General features: G+C 45.4%; 1 protein-coding gene across 1 annotated transcript; it reads right to left on the bottom strand.

Annotated features, from left to right (window-relative positions):
* Positions 1-3,742: 3,742 nt before the first annotated feature.
* On the bottom strand, positions 3,743-12,225 carry LOC144602728 (uncharacterized). The gene is made up of 4 exons (XM_078415866.1): positions 11,878-12,225; positions 8,583-8,678; positions 6,721-6,785; positions 3,743-3,887 (listed from the first exon to the last, which is right to left on the bottom strand). Exons 1-4 carry the CDS (start codon positions 12,047-12,049, stop codon positions 3,777-3,779), a joined length of 444 nt encoding a protein of 147 aa, XP_078271992.1. The 5' UTR covers positions 12,050-12,225; the 3' UTR covers positions 3,743-3,776.
* Between the last annotated feature and the right edge of the window lie 4,185 nt (positions 12,226-16,410).

The raw sequence follows: 16,410 nt of genomic DNA, 5'->3' as shown, positions 1-16,410 counted from the left end.
GATGTGGATGGGGAGGTGTCCACTCCCCCACTGTCTCCTGTAGTCCACGATCATCTCTTCAGTTTTGCTGACGTTGAGAGAGAGGTTATTTTCATGGCACCAGCTGTTTAGTGCCTTTACCTCCTCTCTGTAGGCCGTCTCATTGTCGTCTGTGATGAGGCCCAAGATGGTCGTGTCGTCAGCAAACGTTTAGGATGCTGTTTGAGCTGTGCTTAGCAGTACAGTCGTGCGTGAACAGGGAGTAGAGGAGAGGACTGAGCACACAGCCCTGTGGTGTGCCTGTGTTGAGGATCAGTGAGGAAGAGGTGTGGCTGCCAATTCTCACCACCTGGGGCCTGCCCGTCAGGAAATCGAATATCCATCCGCGGATGGAGGTCTCCAGTCCAAGATCAAGGAGCTTGGGGGCGGGTTTTGAGGGAATAATAGTGTTGATTGCCGAGCTGTAGTCAATAAAGAGCATTCTCACATATGTAACATATTTTTTTAGATTTAGAGATACAGCGCGGAAACAGGCCTTTCGGCCCACCGGGTCCGCGCCGCCCAGCGATCCCCGCACATTAACACTATCCTACACACACTAGGGACAATTTTTACATTTTACCCAGTCAATTAACCTACAAACCTGTACGTCTTTGGAGTGTGGGAGGAAACCGAAGATCTCGGAGAAAACCCACGCAGGTCACGGGGAGAACGTACAAACTCCGTACAGACGGCGCCCGTAGTCAGGATCGAACCCGGGTCTCCGGCGCTGCATTCGCTGTAAGGCAGCAACTCTACCGCTGCACCACCGTGCCGCCCACATACACGTGTTAACACATACTCTAAAACAACAAAGAATGAAGGGACCAACAGACTGTTGGTGAGGCGCCCATTGCGATGCCACCCGGTGGTTGACCTTATCACCTACAATCAGTCAGAAGAAGGGTCCCAGCCCGAAAAGTCACCTGCCTATGTTCTCCAGAGATGCTGCCTGACCCGCCGAGTTACTCCAGCACATTGTGTTTTTTTTTGGTGTAAACCAGCATCTGCAGTTTCTTATGAAGGAAAGAACTGCAGATGCTGGTTTACACACAATGCTGAAGTAATTCAGCGGGTCAGGCAGCATCACTGGAGAAAAGAAGTAGGTGACGTTTCAAGTCAAGACCTTTCTTCGGACTGAATCGTCACCTACTCCTTTGCTCCGGAGATGCTGCCTGACCCGCTGAGTTACTCCAGCACTTTGTGTCTATCTTCGAGCTGCCAGAGAAAATAGTTGAGGCATGTACAGTAACATTTCAAAGATAGACACAAAAAGCTGAAGTAACTCAGCAGGTCTGATGAAAAGGAATAGGTGACGTTTCGGGTCGAGCAAAGAGGTCCTTCTGCAGTTGTATAGGGCCCTAGTGAGACCGCACCTGGAGTGCAGTTTTGGTCTCCAAATTTGAGGAAGGATATTCTTGCTATTGAGGGCGTGCAGCGTAGGTTCACCAGGTTAATTCCCAGAATGGCGGGACTGTCATATGTTCAAAGTCTGGAGCGACTAGGCTTGTACACACTGGAATTTAGAAGGATGAGAAGGGATCTTATCGAAACGTATAAGATTATTAAGGGGTTGGACACGTTAGAGGCAGGAAACATGTTCCCAATGTTGGGGGAGTCCAGAACCAGGGGCCACAGTTTAAGAATAAGGGGTAGGCCATTTAGAACGGAGATGAGGAAATACTTTTTCAGTCAGAGAGTTGTGAATCTGTGGAATTCTCTGCCTCAGATGGCAGTGGAGGCCAATTCTCTGAATTCATTCAAGAGAGAGCTAGATAGAGCTCTTAAGGATAGCGGAGTCAGGGAGTATGGGGAGAAGGCAGGAACGGGGTACTGATTGAGAATGATCAGCCATGATCACATTGAATGGCGGTGCTGGCTCGAAGGGCTGAATGGCCTCCTCCTGCACCCATTGTCTATTGTCTATTGAGACCCTTCTTCAGACTGAAAGTCAGGGGAAAAGGAAACTAGAGATATAGACGGTGATGTGGAGAGATTTAGAACAAATGAACGAAAGATATGCAAAAAAGTAACGATGATAAAGGACATTTGGACAGTAGCAAGGATAGGAAAGCTTTGGAGATAATCAGGTTTGCAGGTTAATTGGCTTGGTATATATGTAAAATGTCCCTGGTATGTGTAGGATAGTGTCAGTGTGCAGGGATTGCTGGTCGGTGCAGACTCGATGGGCCGAAGGGCCAGTTTCTGTGCTGTATCTCTAAATACAACTAATATCATATTCAATATAATGAAGGTATAGAGACACAAGAAACTGCTGATGCTGCAATCCAGTGCAAAGCACAAAGTGCTGGAACAACTCAGCAGGTCGGGTAGCATCTGTGGAGGGAATGGATAGGCAATAGATCGGACATATAAGACCCAATAAAAGTATTAAAAATGTTATATTTATAGTCGAAGAGAGACACAAAAAGCTGGTGTAACTCAGCGGGTCAGGCAGCATTTCTGGGGAGAAGGAATAGGTGACGTTTCTGGTCTCGACCCCAAACGTCACCCATTCCTTCTCTCCAGAGACGCTGCCTGTCCCGCTGAGTTACTCCGGCATTTTGTGTCTACTTCAGACTGAGAGTCGGGGGAGAGGGAAACGAGAGATATAGACGGTGATGTAGCGGGATATGGAACGAAGGAATGAAAGATGCTCAAAAAAGTAACGATGATAAAGAGGTTGTAAGCTGTTTGCTGGGTGAGAACGAGCTACAGACAATGAGACTCAACAAAGACAACTTTGAACCCAAACAGTCTTTCGAGGTGAGACAGAGGTTCACCTGCACCTCCTCCAACCTCATCTATTGCATCCGCTGCTCTAGATGTCAACTTATTTACATCGGCGAAACCAAGTGCAGGCTCGGCGATCGCTTCGCTCAACACCTGCGCTCGGTCCGCATTGACCAAACTCATCTCCCGGTGGCCGAGCACTTCAACTCCCCCTCCCATTCCCAGTCTGACCTTTCTGTCATGGGCCTCCTCCAGTGCCATAGTGAGGCTCACCGGAAATTGGAGGAACAGCACCTCATATTTCGCCTGGGCAGCTTGCAGCCCAGCGGTATGAACATCGACTTCTCCAACTTTAGATAGTTCCTCTGTCCCTCTCCTCCCCTCCTCCTTCCCAGATCTCCCTCTATCTTCCTGTCTCCACCTATATCCTTCCTTTGTCCCGCCCCCCTGACATCAGTCTGAAGAAGGTTCTCGACCCGAAACGTCACCCATTCCTTCTCTCCCGAGATGCTGCCTGACCCGCTGAGTTACTCCAGCATTTTGTGAATAAAGACAACTTTGAAGCTGGTACGACTTGGATGGGGGAGGGACAGAGAGAGAGGGGGGTTGCAATGGTTACTTGAAGTTAGAGATAAATCAATATTCATATCACTGGGGTGTAAGAAAAAAACTGAAGATGCTGGTTGAAATCGAAGGTAGACACAAAGTGCTGGAGTAACTCAGCGGGTCAGGCAGCATCTCTGGAGAGAAGGAATGGGTGACATTTCTTGTCGGGACTTTTCGGGTCAGTCTGAAGAAGGGTCTCGACCCGAAACGTCACCTATTCCTTCTCTCCAGAGATGCTGGCTGTCCCGCTGAGTTACGCCAGCATTTTGTGTCTATTGAGTTGTAAGCTGCCCAAGTGAAGAATTACAATCGTTTTATTTAGAATGGGTAATAGTTCATTACTAATAAATAATAAGGTTTTTTTTTCATTTATACTCTATGCCGTATAAAATTACTACAGAATGTTAGCTATCTTACAATTAATTTCTCCCTATCTGTTTTTGGTCATCTTGAGTTTTCTCATCACTTCCTGTTGGTTCTAATGTCTTCATCTCAGCTTGCGGTTCTGTCGGATTGCTGGTTGGCAAATTCTGAGAAGAATTAAAAATAGATCACAAACTGTGTTAGCAAATAGCTGGCAAACCCGAACAACAAGGGTACACCACTGTCAGGAGGAACTCGATGACTCGGTGGGCAAAATGGCCTAATTCTGCTCCAGTGAACTGGCAGCGATTCTGATTTAGTATTTTTTTGTTTTCTTTTATGAAGTGTTTTGAAATCTCTTTCAGGACGATGCCTCCTTTCAAGGGCGACACGGTGGCGCGGCGGTAGAGTTGCTGCCTTACAGCGCCAGAGACCCGGGTTCGATCCCAACTGTGGGGGATTTCTTTACGGAGTTTGTACGTTCTTCCTGTGACCTGCGTGGGTTTTCTCTGGGTGCTCCGGTTTCCTCCCACACTCCAAAGACGTACAGGTTTGTATTCACAAAATGCTGGAGTAACTCAGCAGGTCAGGCAGCATCTCAGGAGAGAAGGAATGGGTGACGTTTCGGGTCGAGACCCTTCTTTAGGTCTCAGGTTTCGGGTCTCGACCCGAAACGTCACCCATTCCTTCTCTCCTGAGATGCTGCCTGACCTGCTGAGTTACTCCAGCATTTTGTGAATAAATACCTTCGATTTGTACCAGAATCTGCAGTTATTTTCTCATACTACAGGTTTGTAGGTTAATTGCCTTGGTATAAATGTAAATTGTGTGTAGGATAGTGCTAGTTTAGTTTAGCTTAGAGATACAGCACGGAAACAGGCATTTGGGAGGGGGAGGGCGGAGGGGAGGGGGAGGAGGGGATGGGGAGGGGGGAGGGTGAGGGGAGGGGGGGAGGGGAGGGAGGGAAGGAGGAGGAGAGGGTGCTGCACTAATGCAGGAGAGGTTTGGGCCCAACGGGTCCACTTGGTCTAGTATTTAATAAAGTTGGAGGTAGTGTGGTGTGAAGCCATTGGCTATTCTCTGTCTTTTTAAATGATGTGATTTGTCTTTACCCGAAAAGTAACTAGTAAACAGATAGAAACACTAATTGGGTTTTTGGTCTAGTTTAGTTTAGTTTAGTTTAGAGATACAGTGTGGAAACAGGCCCTTCGGCCCACCGGGTCCGCACCGACCAGCGATCCCCGCACACTAACACTATCCTACACACACTAGGGACAATTTACACTTATACCGAGCCAGTTTACCTACAAACCTGCACGTCTTTGGAGTGCAGGAGGAAACTGGAGCACCCGGGGAAAACCCACACAGGTCACGGGGAGAACGTGCAAACTCTGTACGGACAGCACCTGTAGTCAGGATCGATCCTGGGTCTGTGGCGGTGTGAGGCAGCAGTTCTACCGATGCACCACCGTGCCGCCTATTTAAACAATGAAACCTGAGGTGGCAGCTTGTTTAAACAAGGTGGTGATATTTTTACGTTCTGCAGTGAAGGGTCACTTTCGTGGTCACCTGTTGTTTTTTTCCATTCATTCACTTCTGCGGTTTGAGATATTGATATCTTCAGCACCAGTTTTGAGTAAACAAAAGACGGAAATAAAGTTTACAATATGCCAGACCACCAACTCGATGCTCACTGGAACATATGTGGCTGCTTGAACACTTCAAAATTTAAGATCTAACTTTACAGGATTGTCATAGTCATCCAGCACGGGAACAGCCCTTCAGCCCTACTTGCCCATGCCGACCGAGGTGTCCCATTATTTTCTTGTGCTTGAACCATAGCTATCTAAACCTTTCCTATACACGTGTATGCATGCGTGTGTGTATGTGTGCATGGGCGTGTATGTATTCGCGTGCGTGCACATGTGTGTGTATGTATGCACACGTTGCGTTTGTGTGTGTGTTTGCGTGTGTGCGTGCATATGTGTGTGTATGTATGTACGCGTGTGTGTGCGCATGCATATATATGTGTGTGTATAAGAAAATAACTGCAGATGCTGGTACAAATCAAAGGTATTTATTCACAAAATGCTGGAGTAACTCAGCAGGTCAGGCAGCATCTCGGGAGAGAAGGAATGGGTGACGTTTCGGGTCGAGACCCTTCTTCAGACTGAAGACTGTATGTTTGTGTGTGTGTGTGCGTACATATGAAGAATTATACATTGAGTGATGATAAAAGCTAAATGACGAAACAGCAGAATGGTTCAAAGGTTGTGCGATCCTTCAGTAGTACTGCTTCAATAGTGCCCAGAGAGCAATTGTGAATCTATATACTAAAATTCTAGTTTGTTTGTTTGTTTGTTTGTTTGTTTGTTTGTTCCGGAACTACAGCAAAACAGTAAATGATAGCACAACAATTTTAGGCCCACCTTACTCACCGTCGTCCCTTTGGTGCTAATGGAATAAGTTTAATTGAAATCGGTGTTATATTTTTAAAGTTATTCACGTTTTAAAGTTTAAATCTATCTCCTAGGGTGGGAGGGGGGAGGGAGGGGAGGGGAGGGAGGAAGGGGAGGAGGGAGAGGGAGGGGAGGGGAGGGAGGAAGGGGAGGGGGGAGGATTGAGGGGGATGGAGTGGGGGGTGGGGCAGGGGGACGGGAGGGGTGGGGAGGAGGTTGGAGGGGAAAGGGTAGGAAGGAGGGGGGAAAGGGGAGGAGAGGGGAGGAGGGGGGGGAGGGAGGGGCAGGGGGAAGGGGGGATAGGAGGGGCGGGGAGGGGTGGAGGGGGAGGAGGGAGGGGGACGGAGGGGAAAGGGTAGGAGGGAGGGGGAGGGGGGAAAGGGTAGGAGGGACGGGGAGGGGGAAAGGGGAGGCGGAGGGGGAGAGGGGAGGAGGAGGAGGAGGGGGAGGAGAGGGTGCTGCACCAATGCAGGTTTGGGCCCACTTGGTCTAGTGGTTAATTAAAAATCAAATAGCCATTTAAGCAAATTAATCGGTTTACCTTCCCACCGTGCTGTCCACTTCGATCTCTTTGTTTTTCTCTCTGTGCTTGAGTTCGTTTGCAACCTGTAGAAAGAAATGCTTGTTAATATTCCCCAGAGTAAGGATTACTTGTACCAACTCGAGTCTCCAAACATTGACATCCCACTGGTCGCCATTAACAAGGAGTTCAACTGGGTCAGGTGAAAGATGGGTGAAAGATGGGTGAAAGAGAGACCGCAGGCTGGGAATCTTCTGACATCCCACAGTCTTTCCACCATCAACAAAGCCCAGCGAGACCATAGTGAAGTTAGACACAAAATGCTGGAGTAACTCAGCGGGACAGGCAGCATCTCTGGAGAGAAGGAATGGGTGACGTTTCAGACATGTTTGTCCGGAGATGCTGCCTGTCCCGCTGAGTTACTCCGACATTTTGTGTCTATGTCCTTCCTGGACCATCGTGGAGGACCGACACCAGAAAATGCAGATAGACACAAAAAGCTGGAGCAACTCAGGCAGCATCTCTGGAGAGAAGGAATGGGTGACGCTTCGGGTCGATACCCTTCTTCACACTGGTTTGGGATAAGGGAAACGAGAGATATAGATGATGATGATGCAGAGATAAAGAACAACGAATAAAAGATATGCAAAAAAAGTAACGATGTTAAAGGAAACAGGCCATTGTTAGCTGTGTGCTGGGAGAGAACGAGAAGCCGGTGTGACTTGGGTGGGGGAGGGATAGAGAGAGAGGGAATGCCGGGGCTACCTGAAGTGCGGGAAATCGATATTCATACCACCACTGCAGATGCTGGTTCACACAAAAAGACACAAAATGGTGGAGTAGCTCAGCATCTCTGGAGAACATGGATGGGTGACGTTTTTCAGACTCTCAAGGATCCCGACCTGATACGTTGCCCATCCATGTTGTCCAGGGATGCTGCCTGAGCCGCTGAGTTACTCCAGCACTTTTGTCCGTGGTAGAAGACGCTGCACTTGCACGGATCAGTGTTCTCCAACAACCCTCTGCTGTCCCCAGGCCAATTGCGGAGAAAGTATAAGCTAATATGTTATTGGAGCAGAATTAGGCCATTCGGCCCATCAAGCCTGCGCGGCGGCACGGTGGCGCAGCGGTAGAGTTGCTGCCTTTCAGCACTTTCACCGCCGGAGACCCGGGTTCGATCCCGACTGCGGGGGCTGTCTGAGCGGGGTTTTCTAGGAGATCTTTGGTTTCTTCCTGCACTCCAAAGACATAAAAGTTGGTAGGTTAATTGGCTTGGTATAAGTGTAAATGGTCCCCAGGGTGTGTAGGGTAGTGTTAATGCATGGGGATTGTAGGTCGGAGCGGAATCGTTGGGCCGAAGGGCCTGTTTTCCCACTGTATCTCTAAACTAAATTAAAGGGATAGACACAAAATGCTGGAGTAACTCTGTGGGTCAGGCAGCATCTCTGGAGAGAAGGAATGGGTGACGTTTCGGGTTGAGACCCTTCTTCAGACTGATGTCAGGGGAGTGGGAGGTACATGGATAAGGAAGTGTAAGGTGTGAAAACAGGGCAAAGGGAATGGAGATCAAGGAAATTGTAGAATAAAGCAGTGTTAGTTGGGAGAAGGTGACAACAAAGCAAACAGGGATAAAATGTAGTCAGAGACAGTAAGATTGGTCGGAGAACTGTGAAGGGGAAGCGATGGAGAGAGAGCGAAAGCAAGGGTTACTTGAAGTAAAAAAACTAAAAGGATGTTGGCCAAATGCAGGCAGGTAGGACTAGCGTAAATGGAGCATCTTGATTAGCGTGGGCAAGTTGGGCCGAAGGGCCTGTTTCTGTGCTGCATGACTCTACGACTTGCACAGAAGGTATCTGAGGCGATGTTGCACCACCATTGCTTACCTCCATGGGCTTTCACGATCAAACAGAAGAAGATAAAGAAAATAACAAGGCCAACGTATCGGACTTTTGTTCCAACTGCTGCCGCCTGCTCTTTACCTGCATTTGTGCAACAAGGAAAGATTGGTTCCGTTCACTTAAATCAAAGCGAAATGCACTGCTATTAATTGTTATTTCAGAACATCCATGTTGGGATTGTTGTTCGTAATGTCTTGATTAGTGAAAATTGTTCGTAATTTCTTGATTAGTGCTGGTGTCAGAGGTTATGGGGAGAAGACAGGATAATGGGGTAGGAGGGAGGGATAGATCAGCCATGATTGAATGGCGGTGTAGACTTGATGGGCCGAATGGCCTAATTCTACTCCTATCTCTTATGATCTTAATAAGTCTTAGGAGTAGAATTAGACCATTTGACCCATCATGTCTACTGACCTTTAGACTTTAGTTTCAGTTTAGTTTATTGTCACGTGTACTGAGGTACAGTGAAAAGCTTTTGTTTGCGTGCTAACCAGTCAGCAGAAAGACAACACATGATTACAATCGGGCCATTTACAGTATACATTAGGGCAGCACAGTGGCGCAGCGGTAGAATGGTTGCCTTACAGTGCTTACAGCGCCGGAGACCCGGGTTCGATCCTGGCTACAGGTGCTGTCTATACAGAGTTTGTAGGTTCTTCCCGTGACCTGCGTGGGTTTTCTCCAAGATCTTTGGTTTCCTCCCACACTCCAAAGACGTATCGGTATATAGGTAAATTGGCTTGGTATAAAGTGTAAAGTTGACCCTATTGTGTGCAAGATAGTGTTAGTGTGCGGGGATCGTTGGTCGGCGCGGACTCGGTGGGCCGAAGGGCCTGTTTCCGCGCTGTATCTCTAAACTAAACTAAAAAAGATAAATGAGATACAGGCCCTTTGGCCCACCGAGTCCGTGCCGACCAGCGATCACCCCGAACACTAACACTAGCTTGCACACAATAAGGACATCTTTACACTAACACTATCCCACACACTCAGGACAATTTACAATCTTACCGAAACCAATTAACCTATAAATCTACAATTTAGACTCGTACAGATCTTCAGCAGCCAAAGAGTCTTCGGAGGATGAATAATCTTACAGGTTAAAACATTTTTAAATGCTGAAAATACTCAGCAAGACAGGCAGGTGCAGTAGTAGGCCATTCGGCCCTTCGAGCCTGTACGCACCGCCATTCAATATGATCATGGCTGATCATCCAACTCAGTATTCCATTCCTGCCTTCTCTCCATACCCCCTGATCCCTTTAGCCACAAGAGCCACATCTAACTCCCTCTTAAATATAGCCAATGAACTGGCCTCAACTACCTTCTGTGGCAGAGAATTCCACAGACTCACCACTCCCTGTGTGAAGAAATGTTTTCTCATCTCGGTCCTAAAAGACTTCCCCCTTATCCTTAAGCTGTGACCCCTGGTTCTGGACTTCCCCAACATGGCTAATGGTACATCGGAAAGCGGGAGGTAAAACAATTGTAGTGGGGGGGGGGAGGGCAAAGAGATGTCTGTGATAGGAGACTTTAAAAGAGCGTAATTTTAGATTGAATTTCATATTTGAAGCATTTGTAATTATTCCCACAGAGGGAGTGAATCTGTGGAATTCTCTACCCCTGAGTTGTGGAGGCTGGATCATTAGAAGTAGTTGAAGTGGAGATGGGTACATTTGTGAACGGTGGGACAATTAAGGTCTATGGCGAACAGGTGTGGAGGAGGAAAAGAGGCAGGTCTGGGCTGGGCAGCGGTAGAATTGCTGCCTTACAGTGCCAGAGAACCAAGTTCGATCCTGACTACGGGTGCCGTCGTTACGGAATTTGTACGTTCTCCCCGTGACCTGCGTAGGTTTTCTCCGGGTGCTCCAGTTTCCTCCCACACTCCAAAGACGTGCAGATTTGTAGGTTAATTTGCTTGGTAAAATTGTAAATCCTCCCCAAGTGTGTGTAGGATAGTTTTAGTGTGCAGGGATCGCTGGTCGGGGTGGATTCGCTGGGCCAAAGGGCCTGTTTCTGCGCTGAACTATCTATTGGAGGAAGGGTACTGACATGGATAGAAAATTGGTTGACAGACAGAAAGCAAAGAGTGGGGATAAATGGGTCCCTTTCAGAATGGTAGGCAGTAACTAGTGGGGTACCGCAAAGCTCGGTGCTGGGACCGCAGCTATTTACAATATACATTAATGACTTGGATGAAGGGATTAAAAGTACCATTAGCAAATCTGCAGGTGATACAAAGCTGGGTGGTAGTGTCAACTGTGAGGAAGATGCTATGAGGTTGCAGGGTGACTTGGACAGGTTGTGTGAGTGGGCGGATGCATGGCAGATGCAGTTTAATGTGGATAAGTGTGAGGTTATCCACTTTGGTGGTAAGAATAGGAAGGCAGAGTATTATCTGAATGGTGTCAAGTTAGAAAAAGGGGACGTACAACGAGATCTGGGTGTCCTAGTGCACCAGTCACTGAAAGGAAGCATGCAGTCATACAGCAGGCAGTGAAGAAAGCCAATGGAATGTTGGCCTTCATAACAAGAGGAGTTGAGTATAGGAGCAAAGAGGTCCTTCTGCAGTTGTACAGGGCCCTAGTGAGACCTCACCTGGAGTACTGTGTGCAGTATTGGTCTCCAAATTTGAGGAAGGATATTCTTGCTATTGAGGGCGTGCAGCGTAGGTTTACTAGGTTAATTCCCGGATTGGCGGGACTGTCATATGTTGAAAGACTGGGACGACTAGGCTTGTATACACTGGAATTTAGAAGGATGCGAGGAGATCTTATCGAAACGTATAAGATTATTAAGGGGTTGGACACATTAGAGGCAGGAAACATGTTCCCAATGTTGGGGGAGTCCAGAACAAGGGGCCACAGTTTAAGAATAAGGGGTAGGCCATTTGAAACTGAGATGAGGAAAAAAAAATTCAGTCAGAGAGTTGTGAATCTGTGGAATTCTCTACCTCAGAAGGCAGTGGAGGCCAATTCTCTGAGAATTTAGAACTGAGATGAGGAAAAACTTTTTCAGTCAGAGAGTTGTGAATCCGTGGAATTCTCTGCTTCAGAAGGCAGTGGAGGCCAATTCTCTGAATGCATTCAAGATAGAGCTCTTAAGGATAGCGGAGTCAGGGGGTATGGGGAGAAGGCAGGAACGGGGTACTGATTGAGAATGGTCAGCCATGATCACATTGAATGGCGGTGCTGGCTCGAAGGGCCGAATGGCCTCCTCCTGCACCTATTGTCTATTGCCTATTGTCTAAAACATTCCCATACTCCGGGAAGGTACCCACTTGTTCCATCGGACTGAACTGTCAAGTTGAAGCTGCCCCCTTCCGTTCCCGTTGAGTGGCTGATGGATAATTCATAAATCCCGCTGTCGTTGATCTGCAAATCTCTGAGCAGTAAGGATGCATTCCCTGGAAAAAGCACAGCCCGGTGTTTATAGGGATCGGGGGAAGCCATGAGATGTTCACATCCGGCGAGACCGCCGTTTCTCTTCGCGGGGCACCGATAATCCGCAATTTCCGTCCCGGCTCTGATCCATGTGATCTGCAGAAACCCCCGTGAGTCCGGGTCTGTGTAAGAGGCGGGGAGGATCACAGACTGGCCGGCGATCCCAATCACATGGTCCTGATGCACTCTCAGGTTGAATGGTCTTATTTGTTTTCGGTGATGGAAAATATGCAGCTAGGGGAGAAATTCTGTACATGGATAAAACTGTTATATACAAATCCCACGGCCAGAATATTTACAAACCAAAGGTCGTCATCGAAATTTGGCCTATCTAGAGGTTGTAGACAAGGATGCCCGTTATCCCCATTGTTATTTGCGCTTGCCATTGAGCCGCTGGCAGAAAGAGTTAGGGGGCATCCGGAAATACATGGATATAACACAAAGGACACAGTGAATAAAATTTCTCTATATGCAGATGACGTATTAATTTACATTACAAAACCAGAAATTAGTATTCCAAACTTATTAAAGCTAATAACCCAATTTGGTTCACTTTCAGGATACAGAATAAATTGGAACAAAAGCGAAATTATGCCAATAAGGGAACATAATAAACAGATAATACAACAATTTCCATTTAAAATAGTAAATGAAAAATTTAAATATCTAGGTATCTATGTAACTAAGATATATACATCATTATTTAAAGCAAATTTCCACCCATTACTGAACAAATTACATAAGAATATTCAATATTGGAAAACACTCCCTATCTCAATGGTTGGCAAAATTAATGCCATAAAAATGATTTTTTTACCGCAAATATTATACCTTTTTCAGACAATTCCGATATATCTGACAAAAAACTTTTTTAAAAAATTGGACTCTATTGTTAATGATTTTATCTGGGATTATAAGAATCATAGGATAAACAAAAGACACTTGTGTAAATCAAAAATAAATGGAGGCCTGGCTTTACCCAATTTTTTGTTTTATTTCTGGGCAGTTAATATTAAAAATATGAATTTCTGGTTGGAAGAAATAGATCATCAACCAGACTGGTTAAAAATGGAAAAGGAAGATTGTTTACCTTTTGATATTGGTTCGATATTATTTGCTACGTCTAAATTAAACAAAAAAATTTATAGGGAAAACCCTATAATATTTAGTGCTACACGAATTTGGAAACAATTAAAAAAGACATTAAAATTAGATAATTTATCACTTTTTCTTCCAATTGTGAATAATCCTTTGTTTAAGCTTTCATGGGTAGACGGGGGTTTTACACAATGGAAGGATTATGGAATTAAAAATATGGGACAACTTTATAAGGAAGGCACCTTTCTGACATTTCAGGAGTTGCAATAGACTTATGGTCTTCGTGGAAATGATTATTTCAGATATCTTCAACTTAGAGATTATGTAAAATCGAACTCCCAAAATTTTCGAATTAGAAATTCAGAAATTCTTGATGAATGTTGGAACAAACATCCTAATACAGAAAAATTAATATCTTATATATATAATATCTTATTAGACAGTGACATTCCCTCCACGGACTTATACAGACAAAAATGGGAAAAAGAATTAAACCAAGTAATTACGAAAGATACTTGGGAAGAAAGTTTGCAACAGATATATCAGTGTTCACTAAACGCCAGACATTCTCTAATACAATTTAAAGTAATACATAGGTTACACTACTCAAAAACAAAACTACATAAAATTTTCCAACATATCTCACCTAAATGTGATAAATGTCAACATTTAGAAGCTACATTATTTCATATGTTCGCAAACTGTATAAAAATTAAAAAATTCTGGGTAAATATTTTTAGCATAATATCTAAAGTAACCAGCACACAATTGGACCCAGATCCAAAATTAATTATACTCGGAATATTAGAATTAAATCAAACATTTAGAACAATACAAAGAAACTTTATGGATTATAGTTTAATAACAGGAAAAAAATTAATTCTAAAATTTTGGAAAGGCCCTACGGTCCCCACAATCAAAATGTGGATTATAGAAATGACGGAGACCTTAAACGTGGAAAGAATCAGATTTTCCCTGTTGATCAAACAGGAATTATTCATTGGAATATGGTCTCCTTTTATTGATTACTTAAAGGGTCAGAATGGTTCAGCACAGGAACCTGACTAGCACTCGGACTAAAGAATGGATGAAATGCTATACTTTGAAATGTACGTATATATCTCGAATGAAGTTTTTGTTATTTTAATAAATTTTTCCATTCTTCTTTAACTAACTTTTTCCTTATCTTTATAATTTGTTTTTGTTTTTGTTTTTATTTTGCTTCTCTCTCTTTTCTTTCTTTACTTCATCTATTTCTTTAGTTCTATCTAGTTTTTTAAAAAAAAGGGGGCAAAAGGTATTGGAGACAATATAATAATAATTGACAATATTATCAATTTTAAAATGTATGACTGTAAAGGTGTACCTATCTCCAATAAAAAATTTATCTTATAAAAGATAGAGCTCTTAAGGATAGCGGAGTCAGGGGGTATGGGGAGAAGGCAGGAACGGGGTACTGATTGAGAATGGTCAGCCATGATCACATTGAATGGCGGTGCTGGCTCGAAGGGCCGAATGGCCTCCTCCTGCACCTATTGTCTATTGCCTATTGTCTAAAACATTCCCATACTCCGGGAAGGTACCCACTTGTTCCATCGGACTGAACTGTCAAGTTGAAGCTGCCCCCTTCCGTTCCCGTTGAGTGGCTGATGGATAATTCATAAATCCCGCTGTCGTTGATCTGCAAATCTCTGAGCAGTAAGGATGCATTCCCTGGAAAAAGCACAGCCCGGTGTTTATAGGGATCGGGGGAAGCCATGAGATGTTCACAACCGGCGAGACCGCCGTTTCTCTTCGCGGGGCACCGATAATCCGCAATTTCCGTCCCGGCTCTGATCCATGTGATCTGCAGAAACCCCCGTGAGTCCGGGTCTGTGTAAGAGGCGGGGAGGATCACAGACTGGCCGGCGATCCCAATCACATGGTCCTGATGCACTCTCAGCGATACAGCGGCTAAAGGACAAGATAGTAAATGTTTCAATACAAAGTTACAGTAAAGATAGACACAAAATGCTGGAGTAACTCAGTGGCAGCATCTCTGGAGAAAAGGAACGGGTGACCTTTCTTCCAGAACCAGGGGTCACAGTTTAAGAATAAGGGGTGGGTCATTTAGGACTGAGATGAGGAAAAACCTTTTCACCCAGAGAGTTGTGAATCTGTGGAATTCTCCGCCACAGAATGCAGTAGAGCCCAATTCACTGGATATTTTCAAGAGAAAGTTAGATTTAAATCTTCGGGCTTACGGAATCAAGGGATAGGGGGGAGAAAGGAAGAACGGGGTACTGATTTTGGATGATCAGCCATGATCATATTGAATGGCGCTGCTGGCTCCAAGTGCCGAATGGCCACTCCTGCACCTATTTTATATGTTGCAGCCCAGACCATCACACAAACCAACCTCCCTTCCATTGACTCCATCTTCACCTCACGCTGACGCATTTACATTAAAGTACAAGGTGCATCGAGGCTGCTGCTGCAGGATGCAAGGTGCACTTTATTGCATCTTATCCGCCCGTTTGGTGAGTAAATGGAGACGGAAGATTTACATTAAAGCACAAGGTGCTACGATGGAGGTGCACTTTATTGGATCTGTGAGTAAATGAGGGCAGAAGATTTACATTGAAACACAAGGTGCAGCGACTGCTGCAGAATGGAAGGTGCACTTTATTGCATCTTATCCGGCTGTTTGTGGAGTAAATGGGGACGGAAGATTTACATTGAAGTACAAGGTTCATCGAGGCTGCTGCTGCAGATTGCAAGTTGCACTTTATTGCATCTGAGAGTAAATGGGGACGGAAGATTTACGTTAAAGCACAACAAAGTGCAACGAGGCTGCTGCTGCAGAATGCAAGGTGCACTTTATGGCATCTGAGAGTAAATGGAGACGGAAGATTTACATTAAATAAATGGGGACAAAAGATTTACATTAAAGCACAAGAGTGCACCGAGGTTGCTGCTGCAGAATGCAAAGTGCACTTTATTGCATCTGAGAGTAAATGGGGACAAAAGATTTACATTAAATAAATGGGGACAAAAGATTTACATTAAAGCACAAGAGTGCACCGAGGTTGCTGGTGCAGAATGCAAGGTGCACTGAATTGCATCTGAGAGTAAATGGGGACGGAAGATTTACGTTAAAGCACAACAAAGTGTGCACCGATGCTGCTGCTGCGTTTGTAAAACAGAATGCAAGGTGCACTTTATTGCATCTGATCCGGCTGTGGAGTAAATGGGGACGGAAGATTTACATTAAAGCACAAGGGGCACCGAGG

Source organism: Rhinoraja longicauda, chromosome 19 (assembly GCF_053455715.1).
Source record: "Rhinoraja longicauda isolate Sanriku21f chromosome 19, sRhiLon1.1, whole genome shotgun sequence".
Classification (NCBI taxonomy): Eukaryota; Metazoa; Chordata; class Chondrichthyes; order Rajiformes; family Arhynchobatidae; genus Rhinoraja; species Rhinoraja longicauda.
Note: the sequence above shows the minus strand (reverse complement) of the source record. Positions and strands in the feature narration are given on the sequence as shown.

What these genes read in the sequence shown, in the direction of transcription:
- LOC144602728 (XM_078415866.1), bottom strand. Translation starts at nt 12,049, where the DNA reads ATGGCTTCCCCCGATCCCTATAAACACCGGGCTGTGCTTTTTCCAGGG. An exon ending in GATCGTGAAAGCCCATGGAG is followed by an intron (nt 6,786 to 8,582) that starts GTAAGCAATGGT and finishes TTCTTTCTACAG; the next exon opens with GTTGCAAACGAACTCAAGCA. An exon ending in GTGGACAGCACGGTGGGAAG is followed by an intron (nt 3,888 to 6,720) that starts GTAAACCGATTA and finishes AATTCTTCTCAG; the next exon opens with AATTTGCCAACCAGCAATCC.